Genomic DNA, 22,361 nt, shown 5'->3' on the forward strand with positions numbered 1-22,361 from the left:
AAAGCGAATTTTCCACACTAAAGGACATCTTCAGACACTGCTCACACCCACACCTGAGTTCAAATATTTATATATAGTTTTAATACATTGATCCAACATTTGTTTTAAAAAACTTTTCCCAAATTTTTCTTGTTGATGACGGTTTTTAATAGAAAAAATGTTTCCCCAATTTCCAGCTGCAATGTGATCATATAAATAATATTTAACTAAATTATATTCTGTGTGTGTTTGCCAAGCCTAAAAGCGTTTTTGCCCAGTGGCCTGAAATGTTCCTCTAAACTTTTCTGGCTTACTGGTAACAAACTACAGAAATGATCCCTGAAAGTATAGTCTTCTGGCTTACTGGTAAACATTTAACGTTTCAAAATAGATTAAACAGGGAATCGTGAGAGGCCATGTAGGAAACTGTTTCTTTCTAAATATTGTGCTTTATCTGTTCTGATTTCTGAATTCATGGCAAATCTTCCAGCCTTTTTTTCCACTCTGGGTAGGCAATCAACCATGGAAGAGGAAAATATCTTTAAGAACTTTACTACATTGTGCAATTTTCTAATAAAACACAAGAGGGCAGGTTTTGCTTTATTGTAGGCCTAATTCCACTCCCCTGTAATCAAGATCGGTCATTGGGCTAATTGCAAATTCAGAAACCCTCAATAACATACAAAGTGAAGGAATAATCAGGGTGCATAACTCCGGCAGTGAAATCTGTTGTTTTAATAAAGAAGGCCAAGCTCAAGCATCTCTACTTAGCATTATTTACAACCAGTACAATTATACTTGGGAGGCACTGTGATAGTTTTAGTTTGTTCATAAAATGCCAAAAGAGCAGAAAATGGCTAACAGAATGACCAAATTCAGTCATATTAAAGAAGTCTGACTAAAGTTGATGGGACAAATAATATAAGTGGGTTAATGGTTTCTATCAAACATGCAGCTGTGGTGAAAATTATACAGAGCATGCAAGTATGGAATAGGAACCTTTTAACTTTGTTTTGTTTTAGAAAACTTTTTCTAGTTCATAATATTCTTGTGTATGGTTTTCAAGATTTCATTTAATGACCTGCCAAAGCAGAATTAAATGCATAAGGGTTTTTTTCAGCTTGAACCGCTGTTATGACTAAAGTCAAAGTATTGTCATCTTTGGAGAGTTTCTAAAGCAATTGCTGCTTGAGTCCATCAGTGTGAGAGAGGCATTGGTTTGCCCGACTAAATAATTTGCCCACTAACTCCTTCCACTGAAACAAAGCTTTTAGGATATCAGACAGTGGAGGATCCTAAAATGGCATGTGTGAGGACTTAGAGGAGACGTGGGTGGAAATCTTAACTTCCTATCCTAGTCCCTAAAAATGGTAGAATTAAGGCCTACCAATAGTAGGAAGAAGATACATCTAGAAAGCAAATACACCTGAAGAGTGTCTCCTTGTGTTAGGTTGCATAGAGTATAATTCTATCTAGCATATGTGCAATTCAAAATCTGAAGCATAGGTTGTATGGTAACTTCATGGCAGGGATCTTCTGTTTTATCCAGTACATCTTAAAACAGATGTCAGAAGCTCTGAATGAAACATTCTACTTTGAGATTAGTTTATTCATTCACTTATTCATTCAAAGAATATTTATAAAGTACTCAGGATAAGTAAGGCACTATAGAAATAGGAAGAGCTTCAACCTTAGATTTTTGCCATTGCATTAGAGAAAGTAATTACCTCCTACTAGGGGTGAATTGGTTCATTTATGCACGTATATCAACCACCAACATTCTCTGAGTACTTAAGGCAAGGTGCTTTGATATAATGACTGTGTAGCTGTACAGAGGGGTGTACAACCTGACCTTTAACTTCAAGTCTAGATGTGGAAGCAAACCTCACATAACCATTACCACATTGCTTCTAACTTTCTTCTTCTGGGGGTCTCCAACAAATTGACCCATCTCGAAGGCTTATCTGGGGGATCACCAAGTTAGCTGCTGCAGGACGTCTCTTCCCTGGTTGGTCACTTGAAGTAGCCGCCTGCTTCCGCCCCAGGATTAGTCACTAGACTGTGGGGATATCAAAAGTAACTTCACCTGAGGAAAGGCTGGCTCTCCTTTTCCCACCTGTTCAGTACAGATTCAGAAAACAGCAATTGTTTGGAAACTCACCAGAAAATAGCATATCGGTTTAAGAGATTATTTTTCAGACTGAGGTTGTTATTATATTTTACATGTATATATATTTCAATACACATGTTGAGTGCCCAAAAGACAGGAATTGATGCACACAAATTAAAAAACAATAATCCTCAAAAGACAAACAATAATCTGCAAAACAACATTTATTTTTAGTTTCCTTTTCAGTAAGTTTTCTACTTCTTAATAATGTGAGATTAAAACTACTCATTAAAAGTATTATAATTAACAATGTTAAATCCTAAGCAAGATACAAATGTCAATTTTAGAATTAGAGGAGAATTTAATGCGCAAAGGAAAGATGTTATTGCATTTTATCCCATTTCTGAATATTAGCTTTATAAAAAGCATTTCTATTAAAATCATACATGCAGTTTTTCTAACACTAAAGATATAAGCAGTAAAGTGATCTGGTCATTTCTTCAAGGTTGAATTCTTCCCCCTATCATTGAGAAATATAGCCCACAGTACTTGGTGACATTTTCTGAGTTTATTTGCATGATATTCAATGTAAGTAAATACCAACTTTTTATTCTGTTGGTTTATCCTACCTTAATATTTGTTAAAATGCATTCATAATTGATTTATCGTAAGGTCAGAAAATGCTAGAAAATTGTATTTCTCTTATATGAACTACAAAATTAGGAAATTCTCTCAGGAAGACATTATAAAACATAATAGTTACAAAAAGTTGCCCACACTATAGATAAAAGTAGCTAAGTATAATCGATTGCTATTTTTTTCTACCTAAGATAGATCTTGCTTTAACCAAATCTTGTGAGAATATGATATATGAGAATTCTGATATACCTGACAGATAAGCTAGAGGTGGTTATTTGCCTTACGAAATTATTCACAATAGTTCACCTATAAAAAGTAACTTCTCCTGGCGCTTTTAACATAATTGATTTATACATAACTTTTCAGAAATATATGTACCATGCACAATTATATCTTCATTTTCATAAATTTCTCTTTTTGTTTAAAACCAAGATTTAAAAATGTGTTCCCCAACTATCCTGAGCTCAGAGCATAAACCTTCCAGAGTGGAGCATGTGAAAGATACAGTGCTGTATTTTCCATGAGTATTGTTAATGGCAGGAATTGAGAGGTATGCATGTGGCTAAGGCTAAAAAGCCCAAGCAGTGCTTTACTCCCATGAAGGACTCCGGGCTATCTGGATCTTCACCACTGAGCCTGCTCTCAGATGCACCTGTAACTTTATGAGATTCAAACTCAAATTCAGTTCCAACTGGGCTTTGTCCATTTCTCTGGCTTTAGCAGTCCTATTGCATGGGGTAAACTTGCACCCTCTAGGGTGAGTCTTGCACCCTCTGGGACCCCTTATGTAGAAGGCAGCTCCAGGGACCTCTTAACACCCATTCTTTACAGACATTCATTCCAGCAGGGAGGGGCCTCGACAGACAAGCCACGCCCTAGAACGTCAGTCTCACTCCTGATGCACAGAAACCAGATATGAGCAGATGAAATTTGCCTGGAAATCTCAAGAGCCATTAGCTTCTCTGAAGTGGGGTCCATCATGATAAGTCTGAACATCATAGTAAAGATTGCCTCATTCTTATTTCTCATGATCTGATGATTGCATAGCAGAATATAACCACTTAATTCTGAATTGTCATGTTTTGTACAGATGGTTTGCTTTCAAATGATAAGACTTAATTGATCAGCATTCATAAGTAACTGTGAGTATACGGCAACATTAATGAATCTAACATCAATGCTTAAAAATAAGCCAAGTGCATTATGTGGGAAAAATTTTTCATCTGAGGCTACCTAGTAAAGAAATTGGTTCGGGATCAGTCAAAGAGACCTCAGAGTAATGGGACTCAAGTCAAATTGTCTCACGTTCAGGTTTATAGCCTCACCGGCCTTCAGTCAGCCTTCCTTGGAAAGAGTAATTCTGTATTTGTTAATAGATTTACAGTAGTATATCAACTAACCAGGAAACTCTATAATTTTATTATCTTCTCTATTTATTACTATAGAATCAATGTGTATCCAGCTATTGAATCCTGTAATATAGGTCTACTGTTTAAAACCGCAGATTTTAAGTAAAATCCGTAAAATCTAATTTACACAATAGAGCGGAATTGATCCTTCATTTCGTCATTTTCCATCCTGTAAAGAAAACAAGGCTTATTCTCATCTTCTAAGCTGGAGAGGAAAAAGATAGAGAAAAGAAGAAAAAGAAGCCCAAGGAAGACAATCAGGAGGGTGCCTAGAAGCAGAGATGTTTATAGCTAAAAGGGATCTTGGAGATTCATCTAGCACTTACAACCTCCCACCTCCATGCCATTACCAATAAAGACACTGGGGCTAGGAAAGATTGATGCATGGTCTTGGCCAGGTCTCACATTGCACTGACCTGCAAATTTAAATGACTCCCCTAGATCAATGTTTTGGGATTTTTTTGTTTTTTTAAATGCTTTCAGAAAAGGAGGAGGCTTAATCAACATGGGGGGTTATTATTAGATATCACAAATTGTCAGGTCTACCTTTATTTGAAGATAGAGGTAGCCTCCAGCACTTTAGCTTGGGTTTGTTAAACCAGCAAGCAAAGAGGAAACTACAGCTAAGCATCTTCTGAATGAGATCATCATCACTAGAGAAGAACCTATGTCAAAGATCTTCAACTTAAGAAGGAACAGTGAGGATTAGTTCCTTTATTGTCAGGGTCAGAACTGTGGCTTGGCCAGCCTCTTCTCTTAGGTGAGGCATGAGCACCCTAGGCTTCTTCTGTGTATCTCTTGCTGCTTAAATGTGTCTCCATTAGGGGTGTATATCCTTTTCGAAGTCTTCTATATTGAAGAAAAGCCAGCAGCACAAAAAGACCAACTAAAGCCACCAGTGTTCCCATGACTACCGAGAGGGTTGTGGGCCAATCTGGAGTTTCTTCAACTGAAACTAAAGCAGAAGAGAAGGTTCTACAATCAGAATTTTCATCAGCTGAATACTTTCAGAAGAGAAAAAGAGCAAACGCACTTGACTTTCGCCTGCTTTTTGTTGATAAAGCAAAACTATTCGTGCTAGACTAAAATTTATCTTCTCCTTTCTCACCATTTACCATATCCACAATTGTTTTTGTTGGGGAAGTCGGAACTGGCATCCCATTACTTAAATACAGCTTATTGCATTTAAAAAATTTGTTACAATAAATGCTTATGCCGAAGAAACCCTCTAAGGAAGAATGTAACTACTTTTCTGAGTTAGAAACTCATTTGTAAAAGAGCATGCTAAAATGGCATCTGGGGAGCTGCAAAATATACAACCCTCGGGAAGAGAAATTCTGCTGTTGTCTCTACCTTTTTTATAGAATGATAAACCTGTGAGAGGGATCAGACTGGCTATTACACCAGGAGACACTCAATAACCAAGCAGATGATATTTATACCCATTCAAATAGTTGTGAATAAAATGTAAATCTCCCACATGATAAATCCAATCTTCTACTCTCATATATTTTATAAGCACTCTTCTACAAAATTAGTGGATTTCATTTTTTGGTTTTTTTTTTTTTTAGATGGAGTCTCACTCTGTCGCCCAGGCTGGAGTACAGTGGCATGATCTCGGCTCACTGCAACCTCTGCCTCCTGAGTTCAAGCGATTCTCCTGCCTCAGCCTCCCAAGTAGCTGGGATTACAGGCACCCATCACCATGCTCAGATAAATTTTGTATTTTTAGTAGAGACAGGGTTTCGCCACGTTGGCCAGGCTGGTCTGAAACTCCTGACTGCAGGTGATCCACCTGCCTTGGCCTCCCAAAGTGCTGGGATTACAGGTGTGAGCCACTGCACCTGGCTGAATTTCATTTGTTAATATACATATGCCTATCTGTCATTTGTCTTAAAAATTATATTCTCCTTGGCCAACTGTTCTTAAATTCAGCTCCTCTGAATTTGTTCTATACCTCACACTCATCTAAATATAAGATTCTCTTTCTAGTCCTTTTTCTGCAATCCGATGCGAGGTCCTGACCTGTCCTGATGGGATTCCTCCAAGAGGGTTTTGATCTGTCTCCTCCTGCTTCAACCCAGCAGCACCTATTGCCAACTTCATCTTCTTAAAACACAGATATTTTGAGTCTGGCATTTCTTTGTTCAAGACCAAAAAATGGTTGCCTTTTGCTTTTGTCCAAATCCTCTGCCTAGTTTTTTTAAAAATTATGTTTTAGAAATTGTGGTAACATACACGTAACATAAATTTGACCACCCTGATCATTTTTAAATATGCAGTGCAGTGGCATTAAGTACATTCACATTGTTCTGTGACCATCACCACCATCCATTCTCAGAACCTTTATATCTTGCAAAACTGATACATTGTGCCCACCAAACAGTAACTCCCTATTCTCCCCTCCCAACCCCTGGTAACCAGGGGTCTCTATGAATTTGACTATCTCATAGTCTTATGTAAGTGGAGTCATGCAATATTTGTTTTTATGTCTGGCTTATTAAACTTAATGTCCTCAAGGTTCATCCATGTTGTGGCATGTATCAGAATCTCCTTCCTTTTTGAGGCTGAATAATATTCCATTGTATGTATGTACCACATTTTGTTTATTCATTCATCCACTGACGGACACTTGGGTTGCATCTACCTTTTGGCTATTGTAAATAATGCTGCTGTGAACATGGATGTGCAAATATCTCTGCTAGATCTTGCTTTCAGTTCTTTTAGGTATACCCGGAAGTGTAATTGCTGGGTCACATGGTAATTCTTTGTTCCATTTTTTTGAGGAATCACCATACTGTTTTCCATAGTGGTTGCACCATTTTACATTCCCACCAGCAATGCACAAGGATTCCAATTTCTCTACAGCCTCAGCAATATTTACTATTTTCTATTTTTTTGATAGCAGTCATCCCAATGGGTATGAGGTGGTATCTTTTTGGGGTTTCTGCCTGGCATCTAAGGCCCTCTGTACCTAGGCTGTTTCATAAATCTGAACTTAATTCGAGATCATCCTCTGCCCAAGCGTCCCACTACAGCCAGGCTTGAAAGATTCAGCTCAAAGGGAGAGAGACTGAGCTCTGAAATCATCTTGATCGCTTTCTAGGCTGAGACTTTGGGTAAATAGGCTGTGTGATTTTTCAGCTTCTTGATTAAGTTTTTTTTTTGTTTGTTTGTTTTTTTTTTTTTTGAAACAGGGTCTCATTCTGTTGCCCAGAGTGGAGTGCAGCGGCAAAAACAGGGCTCAGTGTAGCCTCTACATCCTGGGCTCAAGCAATTCTCCCATCTCAGACTCACGAGTAGCTGAGACTACAGGCATGCACCACCATGCCCAGCTAATGTTATTTGAATTTTAGTAGAACAGGTCTCAGTATGTTGCCAGGCTCCTAAGATTCTTTGAATGGTGTGTGGAGCCATATTGGGGTCTGGGCCAAAAAGAAAAACATGTGCCCTATATATACTTATCAAAATATCCTCCCATATGTTGAACCAACTGGGAAAAGTTAATAAGAAATCTACAATCTTAAAACATGACTTTAAAAACAGTAACTAATGAAACATACACATAGAGTCCCATGTAACCCAATCTGTTGGTAGACCAATCAATGTCAACCCTCATGAACCTATCCATCGGGGTGGTATAGGCTAAATTGGAAATGACTGATTCAGTTATAAGGTGATGTGGGTGTGCAAAACAAACAAAAGTCTGCCTTTAAAATTTGGTGGTGTATTATTCATTGTTAATTTTTTACATTAACTTTGATTTTCCAAAATTTTGTATTATATTATTACTTACCTTGATTACTGAGTTTTCTGGCCTCCCCTTGAATTTTGTGCTCAAGGCAAATGCTGTACTTTCCTCACCCTAATCCCAGCCCTGCCCTCAAGAAATAATCTCTAAATCCAGCTAGTCCCCGTACAGTGTGGCTAGTTCATTTTTACTTCATTGGTTCGAAATTTCAAAGAACCATAGGGAGGTTTTTTATTAATCCAATTAATTCAGAGAGAATTGTCAAGTCAGGTGTAGAAGTAGATAGTTCATTTAATAAGATCTATTTAAAACTTTCAGTTTTCTAAAACAAGAGTCAGCTCATTAGTCCCTTTCTGATGTTTAATTGGTAGTTTAAAGGCTCCTTTTGCTAAATACATACATGCTAGAAAAATGGTCAATAAACTTAACTAGACCTGAAAGCTTCAGTTAAAGGTCTTGGTTTACATTAGAAAGAAAGAAAGAAAGAAAGAGAGAAAGAAAGAAAGAAAGAAAGAAAGAAAGAAAGAAAGAAAGAAAGAAAGCTAGTTCCTTTAGAAGATGAATGAATCACCCATTTGGAAGTTGTGTTAAGTTACCTGGCAGATCAATGGCATAGCTGTAGCCAAGTTGGTCTGCGGTTAAAAAGAGTTCTTCATTAGTCACTGGAGGGAAGAAAGGAACCATGTTGTACATCCGATTGTGACCAATAGGGGCCAGTTCCTGAGGCCAGGCATCTGCAGGAGGATTAAATCTTTTCATCCACTCATCAAAGATGGCATCAGTAAAGGAATGAAGAACCTGCAAGACAATTGAACACAGTGTTTAATATGAATCAGTCTGTTTCGATCACACCAACCTGACTGTTGCTTTCTCTAAAGTGGAATAACTTCTTCTTGACCTGGGAACTTCTGTATACCCATGTATGGAATACCCCCTTCTGTATACCACCGTCAGGAAGCCCAAATCAACTCACATAGAGTGACCATGGTGAGGATCAAGATTTCAAGAAGAAAAACAGTTAAGTTTTCAATGATGTATGAATCTCTCTCTCCAAGCAGGATTAAAAGCCCCTTTGTCAAGTGAGCAAATGAAAGTTCATGTTGGATTTAACATTGGTTGCAGATTGAACATTTGAGGCCTTCAACATATATGTGTTAATTATGAAATTCAGAAAAAGGCAAATATGATAAGATATATGTTCTAGTATTGAGATGATTTGGTTTAACAGGAGAGAAAGAAAAAGTTGTGTTTACAGGTTGAGTATCTGAAAATCTGAAAATTTAAAATCTAAAATTCCCCCAAACCTGAAACTTTTTGAGTGCCAACATGACACTTGAAGGAAATGCTCATTGGAGCATTTTTTGATTTTTTGGATTTGGGATGCTCAACTGGTATAATGCAAGTATTCCAAAATCTGAAAAAATTCAAAATCCCAAACACTTCTGGTCCCAAGCATTTCAGATAAGTGGTACTCAATCTGTATCAATATTATAATATAAAGGAACAGTAAATTTTTCTCACCAGGAATACTCTTCTATCTACTCATTTCACTTGAATTCTTGCTGTTATGCCAGCAAAAGAAAGTCTAAAAATGTAATGTACAAAGTGCTCATTTACATTTTCTCAAGGAAGCCATTAAAGTCCTTTTAAAATATAGCAATTACTATATGTTTTGAAATATTAACAGCAAAATTTCCACGTTGATAGCCCTGATTTTGTAACATGATACAAGTTTGAGAGTTCAGTCCCAGTTGATGGCAGTTGTTGGAGTTCCTAGCTCCTTCCTGGACGGTAAGTTCAAGGAGCTCAGGGGCAGTGTCCTTTTTTCATTCCCCCTGGATTCCCAGAGCTTGTCACCCCAGGGTGTCTCACATGGAGAAAGGGAGGTACTTATTTTGGTAAATACTTATTCAATGTATTCATTCCTCCATTCACCACTGTACCCTGTACCTCATTTATAGCACTGATTTTTTTTTTTTTTTTTGAGACGGAGTCTTTCTCTGTCCCCCAGGCTGGAGTGCAGTGGCGCGATCTCGGCTCACCGCAACCTCCACCTCCTGGGTTCACGCCATTCTCCTGCCTCAGCCTCCCGAGTAGCTGGGAATACAGGCGCCCGCCAACACGCCTGGCTAATTTTTTGTGTTTTTAGTAGAGACGGGGTTTCACCGTGTTAGCCAGGATGGTCTCGATCTTCTGACCTCGTGATCCGCCCGCCTCAGCCTCCCAAAGTGCTGGGATTACAGGCTTGAGCCACCGCGCCCGGCTAGCACTGATTAAATGATACTATAACTTGTTATTTATGTATCTATGTCCCCTAATAAGATCCTACCTCCTTAAGGTCTAAGATAAGGACTTTTCACCTTTGAAGTCTCAGGCTTAGCATACAACCCGGACCGAGTCAATGTTTACTCAATATGTGTTGGCTGATGACAGTGTCACGCAGACACTTTGCGTACAGTGCAAAGCTTAGCATACAACCTGGACAGAATCAATATTTACTAAGTATGTGTTGGCTGATGACAGTGTCATGCAGCTTTATTTACTTAAACAGTTTGTGCAAATAAACAGTGTCTAGGGATATACAAAAATATATTTTCCAAAGAAGGCCACACAATGTTTGTTTCTTGGCTAACATGCTTTTCTAGAATCTTGCCACTCCTTCACTGAAGGCTGGCTTCAACCGGCCTTCCCTTGAAACTTGGTGAGTTTCTGACTCTTTTATAACCAATAAAATCCAACAGAAGTGACGTTTTGTGACTTTCAAGGTTAAATCATAAAGTGTATTGCAGCTCCTATCTTGTGCCTGAGCCCTGAACCATGAAATAAGCAGTCTAGCTGTCCTGAGGCAGCCATGCCATGAGGAAGCCCAAACCAACTCATATAGAGTGACCATGATGGTGAGGCTCAAGATTTCAGGAAGAAAAACAGATGGCGGGCCAGTCCACAGCTGTTCCAACACCTATTACCATCTGACTGCAACTGCACTGAAAGATGCTAGGCTAGAACTGCCTAATCCAGCCCTTCCAAAATTCCTGACCCACAGAAATGGTAAGAAATGAAATGGTCACCTTCAAGCCACTGAGTGTTTGGGTAATCATAATCTGTCATGCAGAAATGGATAAGCACAACAAAGGACAAAAGCCTAAGTAGGGCCTCACAGGCTCATAGTTACCAGCACGTGCAGGGAAGTGAGTTCCTTGGTCCCCTTCTCTTTTCTCTTGAGACACAAAATTTAATAGAAATTTTGTTTGTAGTTCTTACATTCTCAGTGTGAGCTGAATTGGGACCCGCTGCCCCATGCAGAAGTGGCCCATTCCTGGAGGCATGGGAGAAAGTATGGGGGGTGGGGGTGAAATGGGAAGAGCCCCATTCTTCCTCAGTGTTGGGGGGCTAGAGATGCCACCCCCTTCTCCTGGCCCACTCTGGGCTCCAGGAAGGAGAACAAATGGAATGTCAGGCCTGAGACTTCTCCTCCACACTGCTGCCCCCTGGGTGGGAGGGTAGCTAAGGGATCCAGACAGAGAATGAGAAGGCAGAGGTGGTGAAAGGCAGGTAGAGACGCAGCTTGAGATGAATAAAACACAGCCCGTGGAGCTGATGATCCAGGATCGCAGAGGTCTGTAAACCTCAACAGTGGGCACCAATAACATGGCATTGGGAAGGTAGGGAAGATAATATATATTAGGCACCTAGCACACAGCACCTTTCTTGTAGGAAATGGTTTATTCAATGGTTTCTATCACTATGACTATACCATCAGTACTACTATTATTTTAACTTGGGACAAGGACTTATGGAAGAAGAGTGAAGGAATTTGCTTTTTGCAGGCAGGTGGGGCCTGCAAGCACCTCTGAAATCACACACACTATACATACAGCCAATGAGGAGCTGGGCATTTAGGAATGCGTGTGGCACATGCCTAGCACTTTTTGATAAGTAAATTAGTGACTATTTATTAGTGTTTGCTCAATTACCCATAATGACATATTGAATCCTCAAAGCAGCCTGATTTGGTGGATATTATTTGTTTGCTCAGGCTGCTGTAACAAAGTACTACAGACTGGGTGGCTTAGACAACAGGCATTTGTCTTACAGTTGGAGACAGTGTCTCATTTCTAGGCAGCTGGAAGTCCAACACCAAGATGTCAGTGGGGCTGGTTCCTTCTAAGCACTGTGAGGGAAAATCTGTTCCACACCTCACTCCCACCTTCTTGGGCCTTGCTGACAATCTTTGGCATTCCTTGCCTTGTAGATCTCTGTCTTCATCCTCATGTTGTGCCTATGTCCAAATTTTCCCTTTTTATAGGGACACCACTCACACTAGATTAGGGACTTGCTCTACTCCAGTATGACATTTTATGTTAATAAACTATATCTGTAACTATCCTGTTTCCAAACAAGGTGACATTCTGAGTTATTAGCTATTAGGACTTTGACATAAGAATTTTGCAGGGGACAATTCAACCCATAACATTATTACCCGGTTTTATAGATGGGGAATAAAAGGAACAAAAGTGTTAAGTGACTTCCCTAAGTTCACACAGCTAATATACGGTAGAGTAAGAATTTGAACCCAGGAAGTCTGGTTCTAAAGTGAGAGTTCTTAATCCACATACTCTACTTCCCCTACACCAGTGGTCCCCAACCCTTTTTGGCACCAAGGACTGGTTTTCTAGGAAGACAATTTTCACGGAACAGGGGGTGGTGGATGCGAAGGGAGATGGTTTTAGGATGAAATTGTTCCACCTTGGATTATCAGGCATTAGTTAGATTCTCATAAGGAGTGTGCAATCTAGAGCCCTCTCAGGCGCAGTTCATGATAGGGTTTGCACTCTTATGAGAATCTAATGCTGCTGATCTGACAGGAGGCGGAGCTCAAGTGATAATGCTCAATTGCCTACCATCCACCTGCTGTGTGGCCCAGTTCCTAAGAGGCCACAGACCAGTACGGGCCCATGGCCCAGGGGTTGGGGACCCCTACTTTACACCACCACACTGTAGTACAATCTTCAGGACCAACTAGAATAAGAAAAATTGATTTTGAAGGCATATTCTCCAATCTTAACAATGCAGAAAGAGTATAGTTTGACCTATGAGTCCTAACCCAATCATGAACTTTTACATACTGTCTGAGTTCAAGTCAGGGATCAAATTGTGATGATAGAAAGAGACAAGAGACTATCAGGACACAAGGAAGATGCAGATTCAGTGCTGTAAGAGGCAAATAACTTATAGAAAGTATCAGAATTCACCAAGGGAAAAATGTAAATAATAAAGGAGAAGACAAGATTCTAAGGCAATTAATAATCTGGAGAGAGAAAAAAAATAGGGGAAAATAACAAGGAGTAATTGAAATTGTAGCTCTCAGGAGGGCTATAAAACATACAATAAATACTCTCATAAGGCTGCACACAGTGGCTCATGCCTGTAATCCCAGCACTTTGGGAAGCTGAGGCAAGAGGATCACGTGAGCCCATGAGTTTGAGACCAGCCCCAGCAACAGAGTGAGACCCCATTTCTACAAAAATTTAAAAATTAGCTAGGTGTGATAGTGTGCGCCTGTGGCCCCAGCTACCTGAGGCTGAGATGGGAGGATCACTTGAGCCCTGGAAGTCAAGGCTGCAGTGAGCTATGATTGTGCCACTGCACTCCAGCCGGAGTGACAGAGTGAGATACTGTCTCAACAACAACAACAATAAAGCTCTAGTAAGAACTATATAGAGTACCCAAATTACAGAATGTAAGATTTTTTGAAAAGACTGGTATGTGCTGAGAAAATCCAAAGAATCCAATGAAAAAAGTGCTGCAAGCGATAACATATCTACAAGCTAAAAAGAGAAGTACTACAATCTATGGAATAGGTAGTTTTGTTAAAATTGTGGGCATTATTCCTCAATAAGATACCTTGAATTGCTCTTGAGAAACTAATTGTATCTTTGTTAAATACAAGTTAAAAATGAGCTCAGTTAATATCTCTGTAAAGGGTCAAATGTCATTTGAGGGTAGGAAGCAAAAGCAGAAGCTAAATGAAAGTGTATCATTGGGCCGGGCATGGTGGCCCATGCCTGTACTCCCAGCACTTTGTGAGACCGAGGTGGGAGGATCACCTGAGGTCAGGAGTGCGAGACCAGCCTAGCCAATATGGTGAAACCCCATCTCTACTAAAAATACAAAACATTAGCTGGGCGTGGTGGCGTGCACCTGTGATCCCAGCTATTCGGGAGGCTGAGGCAGAAGAATCACTTGAACTCGGGAGGCCAAGGCTGCAATAAGCCAAGATCGCACCACTGCACTCCAGCCTGGACCACAGAGTGAGACTCCATCTCAAAAAATAAATAAATAATAAATAAATAAATTTGTATCATTGGTGCCTTTCATCTGCTCGAGGGCTACATAGCTATGTTTTGGTATTAGAAATTGAGTACTTCAGAAATGAGGTTCCAAATTTTGGCATATAAACCTATTCTGTCTTGTTCCAACAAAATGAGGATAGGTACAGAAAAGAAAAAAAAACACTAAATTTCAAAGAAGAAGCCATATTGAAAAAAAATATGTGATTACATGGGCTTTCAAGGTAAAGATTTTTAATGTAACCCATGCAGGAGAAAGTAATCAACCAACAAATATTGTACCTGCAGGCATAAAGAAAATACAATACAAGAAAGTGTGCAATCTTTTTTCAAGATCATTGGAGGATAAAGTTACTTCCAAAGGGCCTTAGCTTAAATGACTATAAATTCGGATTCCCACCACACAGATGAAACAAGAAAAGTTTCTGCATCTGGAGAAAGGAACCATGGAAATATGAGGACAGCTGCAAAGATGTGTGTACATCATTAAAGACCAGCACAGTGTAGTTTTCGCCACTTGAGTTTGTGTGTTACTGCCCAGAAGGCATCCTTTGTCATCAGACTGGATCCTATTGTGGTGACATGCTATTGCTCTGGTCCTCTGAGAGTCAGAACTAAGTGACAATTCAAATGTGATCACTTAAAAGCCACATGACAGATACAAGCACACACAGGTCCGTATGGGAACTCTAATTTAAAACTTGAAGTAGAAGGCATACATTAAAATGTTGGTTCGGCCTTTTTTAAATGAGAGAATTCCTAATGGTAATTCCTAAAAAATATATTTCATCAGGCTTGCTATTTTAGGGAAATATTTATTCTTGTCTTGTTCTACCAAGGATTTGAAAACGAATATAACTGGGATGCTGGTTTCACACTGCCCTAAATAGGCCATATGTAATAGGCATGAAATAGTTAAAAAACACCCAAGCCTCTATTTAATTAACTAAGCTCTGCCACAAGAAGGTGGGTACTACACAGAGAGAATATTTCAGTGACAGACGAGAAACAATCTCCTATGGACTCAATGTGTGTGCCCTGCCCCCAACAAATTCATATTCTGAAATCCTAATCCCCAGTGTGATGGTAATAGGAAATGGGGCCTTTGGGAGATAATGAAGCCATGAGGATAGGGTTCTCATGAATGGAATTAGTGCCCTTACCAAAGAGACCCAGAGAGCTCCTTCTCCCTTTCAGCTATGTGAGGACAAGCAAGAAAATGGCCGTTATGAGCCAGGAAGAAGTTCCTCACCACACACTCAATCTGCTAATGCCTTGATCTTCAACTTCTCAGCCTCCAGAACTGAGAAATAAATGTTGTTTAGGCCACCCAGTCTCTGGTTTTTTTTTTAGCAGCCTGAATGGACTAGGACACAACCACGGAAGAGAAAAAAAAAGATATTGGAGCAATAATAGCATCTTCCAGGCAGGGTGCAGCAAGGATGGTGCTATAATTTTCTCTCTTTATATTTCCCTATCCATTCTTTTATAGCACCCTGAGCAGGCAAAACAGAAAGTATTTCTCAGGCATTTTGGAAAAGTCATATCAGGAACACATTCTCCTACACAGACTTGTATAATAGCCTTGTATACTATATGTGTGTAAAAATGTACATAATATATCTTGTATACAAGCTCTAACGGCATGCATACAAAAAAAAATCAAGAGAATTAGAAATGCCGATTCTAAATCCTTGAGGAACGAAAGCTTGTTCTTCAAGAATTAAACTCTGAACAGATGCAGAGGACTACAGAAAGATTCTGCTAGGTCAACTTTAAAAGAAGTGACCAATTCAACATGCATCATAAGCTGACATTACAGATTGGAGAAAGAGAACCAAGGTGATGCTAGAAGAGATTCTAGATAGAGACTAAGCTACCTCTCAGGCCATTCTTGACTGAACAATCATGAAAACTCTAGGAGAGAGGAGCTCAACTCAATGCTAGAACCATCTTAGATTTATATGTAAGTTGTAGTTTGTCATTATATACATATTTTATCAGAATGAATTGGATGTAATTCATAGGTTTAGTTCTTCTCAATATAGTATGCGTTTATCCTTATAAATTCTAGAGTTGAAGAGAACCCATTCAGGTGACATTTAGCACCTGTGAAATTAAAGAAAACAAGCCAGCCCCCAGCCTAGCCCATAGAAACCCTGCCACCCTGGAGAACCAGAGAGGGGTCCAGCCACCCTCTCTGATACCTCAGCTCTTATAAAACTCATCAAGATGTTATGCCACGTAGGAGGTAGTAACTGTGTACCTGCTGTTTAAAAACTAGTATTAAATAAGTAAATGTGACATTTAAAAAGCATAAGTACATGCTCACGATAAAAGCAATGACTATCATTTCAAAAGCCGTGCAAAATTAGTCAGATCTGCCCTTCACCAATTAGTGTTAATTCCTATTAATATGATCTAACGAGACTTAATTTCCTCAGCTATAATGAATGCAATTGTGAAGAGACTGAGTTAGAATTGTCTAAACTGACAAAAGGCAAAATTGTAGTTCAAAGATTGAACACACGGAGATTTTTGAATAGGAAACTTTTCTTATAAATCTCTGCTCAGCCACTTACTGATTGGTGTGACCTTGACACATTTCTTAGCCTCTCTAAACTTTATTTTCCCTGTGTTTAAAACAAGGAGAGTAGTTTACTATATACAGATTTGTTCATTTAAGAGGTGAGCTTTCCATGACATCTCGCATAGGGGCCATCACAGAATAGATGTACAATAATAGGACTTTCTCCTCACAAAAATGTACAGAACATCTACTAAGTGTCAGGTACTGTTCTAGAGTTTGACTATGTTTTCAGTGATCACATTCATTTTCCATAAACTAATAAAACCTACAAAATACATCTTTACATGACCAGATTATTAGGTTTTCCAGGAAAATAAAATATTAAAAGAGAATGTTGTATTTAGTTACTCACACAGAGAACAAATTACTTTCACTAATTCTGACTTTTTTTGAATATTTAGGGATTTTTTTCTTTTTCCAGAAGTCATGATCACAAACAAAAGTTATGAAGACAGATCACAGAAAAGGAGGTGCAAATGGATTTTTTCTTTTTGAATGTCTGAAAAGATGCTGGACTTCACTTTTTTTTTTTTTTTTTTTTTTGAGACAGAGTTTCGCTCTTGTCACCCAGGCTGGAGTGCAATGGCATGATCTTGGCTCACTGCAACCTCCACCTCCCGGGTTCAAGTGATTCTCCTGCCTCAGCCTCCCAAGTAGCTGGGACTACAGGTGCCTAACACCACACCCAGCTAATTTTTGTATTTTTAGTAGAGACAAGGTTTCACCATGTTGGCCAGGCTGGTCTTGAACACCTGACCTCAGGTTACCCACCCACCTCAGCCTCCCAAAGTGCTGGGATTACAGGCATGAGCCACTGCGTCTGGCCTGCACTTCACTTATAAGAAGAGAAATGCAAATTAAAACTTGCTAAAATGCCTTTTCACCGATCACATTGACAACGATGAAAAAGCGTGATGACACAGGGACAAAGAGCATAATGAGAGGGAATAATGGGGGAGCTGTGGCTCTGACACATAGGTGACACACAGGTATTAGGAGGGAATATTGTCCAAATTTCTAGAGGCAATTCTGTAACATTTATCAAATTTCAAATGCATTTGTTTACCCTTTAAGCCAGGGATTCTATTCTCTTTACTTACCTTACATGTTCGAGGACGTTTGTTGTAGCATTGTAAAGCAAAAGATTAGAAATCACCTAAATGTCCATTAACAGAAAATAGTTTAAAATCTTAAATTTAAAATTAAAATAATACATTTCAGGATAAATCCATGCAACAGAATACTATACAGCTATAAAAAAAGAATAAAAACACCCTTCAGAACTGAAATGATTTGGAGTAAGTTTAAAAAAAAAGTGGGGGGAAGGCAAAGGGACAGAGGGGTCTATAATATGCTACCATGTAGATAAATATAGAAACATATTTGTTTGTGTATTTATAAAATATATCTGGAAAATTAGAAAAAAATGTATTGTTTGCTGGAAGATGGTAGTGATAATATGGACTTCATTTCATACATTTTGTATTTTGAACCTTTTATGTGCACTAAGATTTTAAGATGAAAAAATTTAGAAAACTATGCAACAACCTAAAACTTAAATAAATTAAGTGATAATGGGATATTATATGTAATAGGTGCCTTATAGAGATGGTCCTCTGTATCCAATTATAAGTAATCTAGACATGATTTAGAGTATACAGAAGGATGTATGTACCTTATACGCAAATATAATGCTATTTTATATAAGGGACTTGAGTAGTCACAGATTTTGGTACCCATGGTGGGGGGTCCTGGAACTAATTCCCTCAAGATATTGAGGGATGACTATAATTGCAACTGTATAAAACATATGAGAATATGAAAAGAAATAAGCAAAAAACTTGAGATGGAATTACAGGCATTTAAAAACTATTTTCACCAACATTTCTGTAATTATAAATAATATAAAAATCATAAAACCACTAAAAATAAAAATTTCATATATGTTATTTTAATTTTTTAAAATATTAGTCTAATTATGACTTTTCTTATTTAAAGTAAAGCAAGATGGATCTATCTTTAAATGCTTCACTCTTGGGAAGAAAAAAGCAATGCCCTATTGATATGGTTTAGCTGTGTCCCCACCCAAATCTCATCTTGAATTGTAGCTCCCACAGTTCCCACATGTTGTGGGAGGGATGTAATTGAATCATGGGGGTGGGTCTTTCCCATGCTGTTCTCATGATAGTGAATAAGTCTCATGAGATCTGATGGTTTTATCAATGAGAGTTTTCCTGCACAAGTTCTCACTTGTCTGCCACCATGTAAGATGTGCCTTTCGCCTTCCACCATGATCGTGAGGCATCCCCAGCCACATCGAACTGTAAGTCCATTAAACCTCTTTTTCTCTATAAATTACTCAGTCTCGGATATGTCTTTATCAGCAGCATGAAAACAGACTGATACACCTATCCTTCTTTTCTAAATTTCAACTAAACTCACTCTAACTCAGAATTATGTATACCTGTAATTGTGAGCTTTTGATTTCACTAACTTTGTTGTAGCCTAGAACAGCAGACTCAGAAGGGCTCTTACGGGGTTAATTTACAGCAGTCCATCAGCTATATGTGGTTTTAGAAATTCATTTTCTCCTGCTGCACATTTCTAAATTAATGAACCTATTTTATACACTGATTAGTAATAAGACTATTGTATGTTGTATTCCATTTAGAATGTCAACGTACAAGGTAGATAACAGGCATGAGCTGTTTAGTATTAATTATCGAACCTATGGACCCCCCAGCCACTGAGGAATTGAAGGAACTTAGAACTCACCAAATGTACTTTCTAAAAGGATAACATCCAAGTATACTCTTGAGAACAGTATCTTTAGGAATTGGGAAGGAAATTACCACTATGTAACAGAGTTTCTTTCTTGGCATTTAAATAACTTTACAGTCTGTTGGTTTCCTTTTTTTTTTTCTTTTCTGGATTATATCTAAATTTATTATTGAAGACAGCACTTAGCATTTCTCTGGCCTAATCTTATTTTCCATGATAAATGTGTGAATTTGCCTCAATTACCTTAGGAATTACTAGACATTGCTTCAGAGTTTTTCCTGCACTTTAATGTTCTGCCTTCTTTTGCTCATTATTGTGATCACATACAATTTTGTAGCTCTATTGCTTGAAGAGATGTCACAAAAAAAATTTTAATAAATGTCATGTGCAATATATTTGCATGAATTGCCTCGTGAATTTGAAATTCCAGAAGCTATAACTCTGTTAACTGAAATGCTTTAACCTGGATCTCAATATGTGAAAAATCATTTAAGGCTGAATTGGCTTCAGCATAAAACTCTTTGAAAATAGCCTAAAGTAATGTGAGTTCTGGAACTAGTGCCAAAACATTATTCATTCTGTGCCTTTAAAGAAAGGCTGTGGCTTTTTGTTTATTTATATGTATATTACACATACTACTAAAAAAAAAAATAAAATTTTAACATAAAGTACATTAAAAACAACGAAGACAAAGATGATTAAATGTCTTATATCCCTGAACCACGTTAAGTCACAGGATTTCTCACCCATCAAGTCACAATGTGAGCTTCCACCCTAAAGCAGAAGGAGAAACATGACTAAAGGGAAATCCCTACTACAGGCCTGATATGGTGGCTCACCCAGTGCTTTGGGAGGCCAAGGTGGGAGGATTGCTTGAGGCTAGCAGTTCTGAGACCAGCCTAGGCAACATAGTAAGACCTCATCTCTACAAAAATAAAAATTGTAAAAAGCTGGGCATGGTGGTACGTGGCTATAGTCCTAGCTACTTAGGAGGCTGAGGCAGGAAGATCACTTGAGCCCAGAAGTTCGAGGCTGCCGTGAGCTATGATCATGCCATTGCATTTCAGCCTGGGCAACAGAGAGAGACTGTCTCTTAGATAGAGAGAGAGAGATTCCTACTATTCTTACTACAAACTAATACAAAGAAGGAAAGTGAATCCTTTACACCACAGGTTGATAAATTAAAGCCTGAGGGCCGAATAGAGCCTACAACCTGTTTTTGTAAATAAAGTTTCATTGGAACACCACATTCATTTGTTTATGCATGATCTATGACTGATTTCATGCTACAGGGGCAGAGTTCAGTAGTTACAACAGAGAACATCTGGCCTCCAAAGCCCAGAATATTTGCTACCTGGCTATTTACAGAAAAATGTTGCCAATTTCTGTCCACTTAGTGCGCTTGTTCAAAAGAAGGAGATAAGCTTTAGCAATCCTGGAGACTCGGGATGCAGAAAATCAAATTACTAGCATCACTTTTAATAGGAGAGAAACAATTGGGGTATAATCCTTAATTTATCAGAGGATTCCGCTGTTCTACTTATAATATATTGGAGTACTGGATAAGGAGTATTGTGACATTTTTCCTTATGAATATGAATTGTGTGTATAAATTGTACAGTTGACAACGTATGCTTTAATAAATACTTAGAGACGTATAGTATAAATAGATGCACAGATATATGGCTGGGAAAGCAGACACCAGAAATGCTTGGCATAAGCTATGGCTGAGACGATAGCCAGAAAAAATGATGTGAACTATCAAGTTAGAATCATTGAACAAAGCAGGCATTCTAGAGAAAAGCAAAGATCGCTGTGGTGGCGTCACAGATAAGCCCCCACCTTGTTAGAGGCTGGGACTATTAATTCAGACTTCTGACAACCCCTTCATTTATTGCTACTATGTAAATATGAGGAAAGAAACATTTTTTCGAAGGAAAGAACAACTCTACCAACTAATTCCGTCTCAGGATTTCTTGAAGCTCACCTGACTATGCTTTAATCTATCTAGGAGCCCCAGAAAGCTACTTCACACCCATCAGGCAAGCTTAGAGTCACTGAAAGCTACACCTTTACTCTCCCTCTTCATAGCTCCTTTTTTTGTACCCAGGGTTGAGTAACAATAATAAATCACCTGTGAAATACTTCTGACTTTGTGCTTATTAGTAAAATGCCTCAGGGCATGACTGTCTGCTTTGGAGAGCAAGATAAGAAATATTAATTAAGGTTTGAAAATCTAAACCTAACATATGGTTCTCTAATTCTGACCATTACAAAACACATTATTGTTTTTATGATAACATTTGTATTGTACTTGACAGGCTCTAGACCGGTTTCCTATTGTCCTAATCTACTAAGAGTCACTTCACTGAGAACAACATTTTCACTGCCAGATCAGGTCAAGAGACCCACACTTTGCAGAGTGGGAAGCAGAAGCTCCATGTGGTTCAATTACATTCCCAAGATTGCCCTGGTCTGTATCAAGTAAAACTGATTGACTTGTAATCAGTCATGAAGACTCCCAAAAGCCTAGAAAAACAAACTTCTGACTGGGTGCTCACACCTATAATCTCAGCACTTTGAGAGGCTGAGGCCCGAGGATCACTTGAGGTCAGGAGTTCAAGACCAGCCTGGCCAACATGGCGAAACCTTGTCTCTACTCAAAATGCAAAAATTAGCCAGGCGCAGTGGCACGTGCCTGTAATCCCAGCTACTCAGGAGGCTGAGGCAGGAGAAGCACCTGAACCCAGGA

The 22,361-nt window shown here is 38.7% G+C and overlaps 1 protein-coding gene and 1 pseudogene across 2 annotated transcripts in view; both read right to left on the reverse strand.

Moving 5' to 3' along the window:
- Positions 1-251: 251 nt before the first annotated feature.
- On the reverse strand, positions 252-334 carry LOC116467762 (small nucleolar RNA U3; annotated as a pseudogene).
- Positions 335-4,913: 4,579 nt separating this feature from the next.
- Positions 4,914-22,361, reverse strand: part of DCT (dopachrome tautomerase) — a 71,226-nt gene continuing 53,778 nt past the window's right edge. For both annotated transcript variants that reach the window (XM_058438209.1, XM_032151103.2), the window contains exons 7-8: positions 8,485-8,686; positions 4,914-5,092 (exon numbers count right to left, since the gene is read on the reverse strand). In XM_058438209.1, coding sequence (XP_058294192.1) covers positions 4,914-5,092; positions 8,485-8,686 — 381 coding nt within the window. The remainder of the gene's footprint in view (positions 5,093-8,484; positions 8,687-22,361) is intronic.

Source organism: Hylobates moloch, unplaced genomic scaffold (genome assembly GCF_009828535.3).
Source record: "Hylobates moloch isolate HMO894 unplaced genomic scaffold, HMol_V3 SCAFFOLD_4, whole genome shotgun sequence".
NCBI lineage: Eukaryota > Metazoa > Chordata > Mammalia > Primates > Hylobatidae > Hylobates > Hylobates moloch.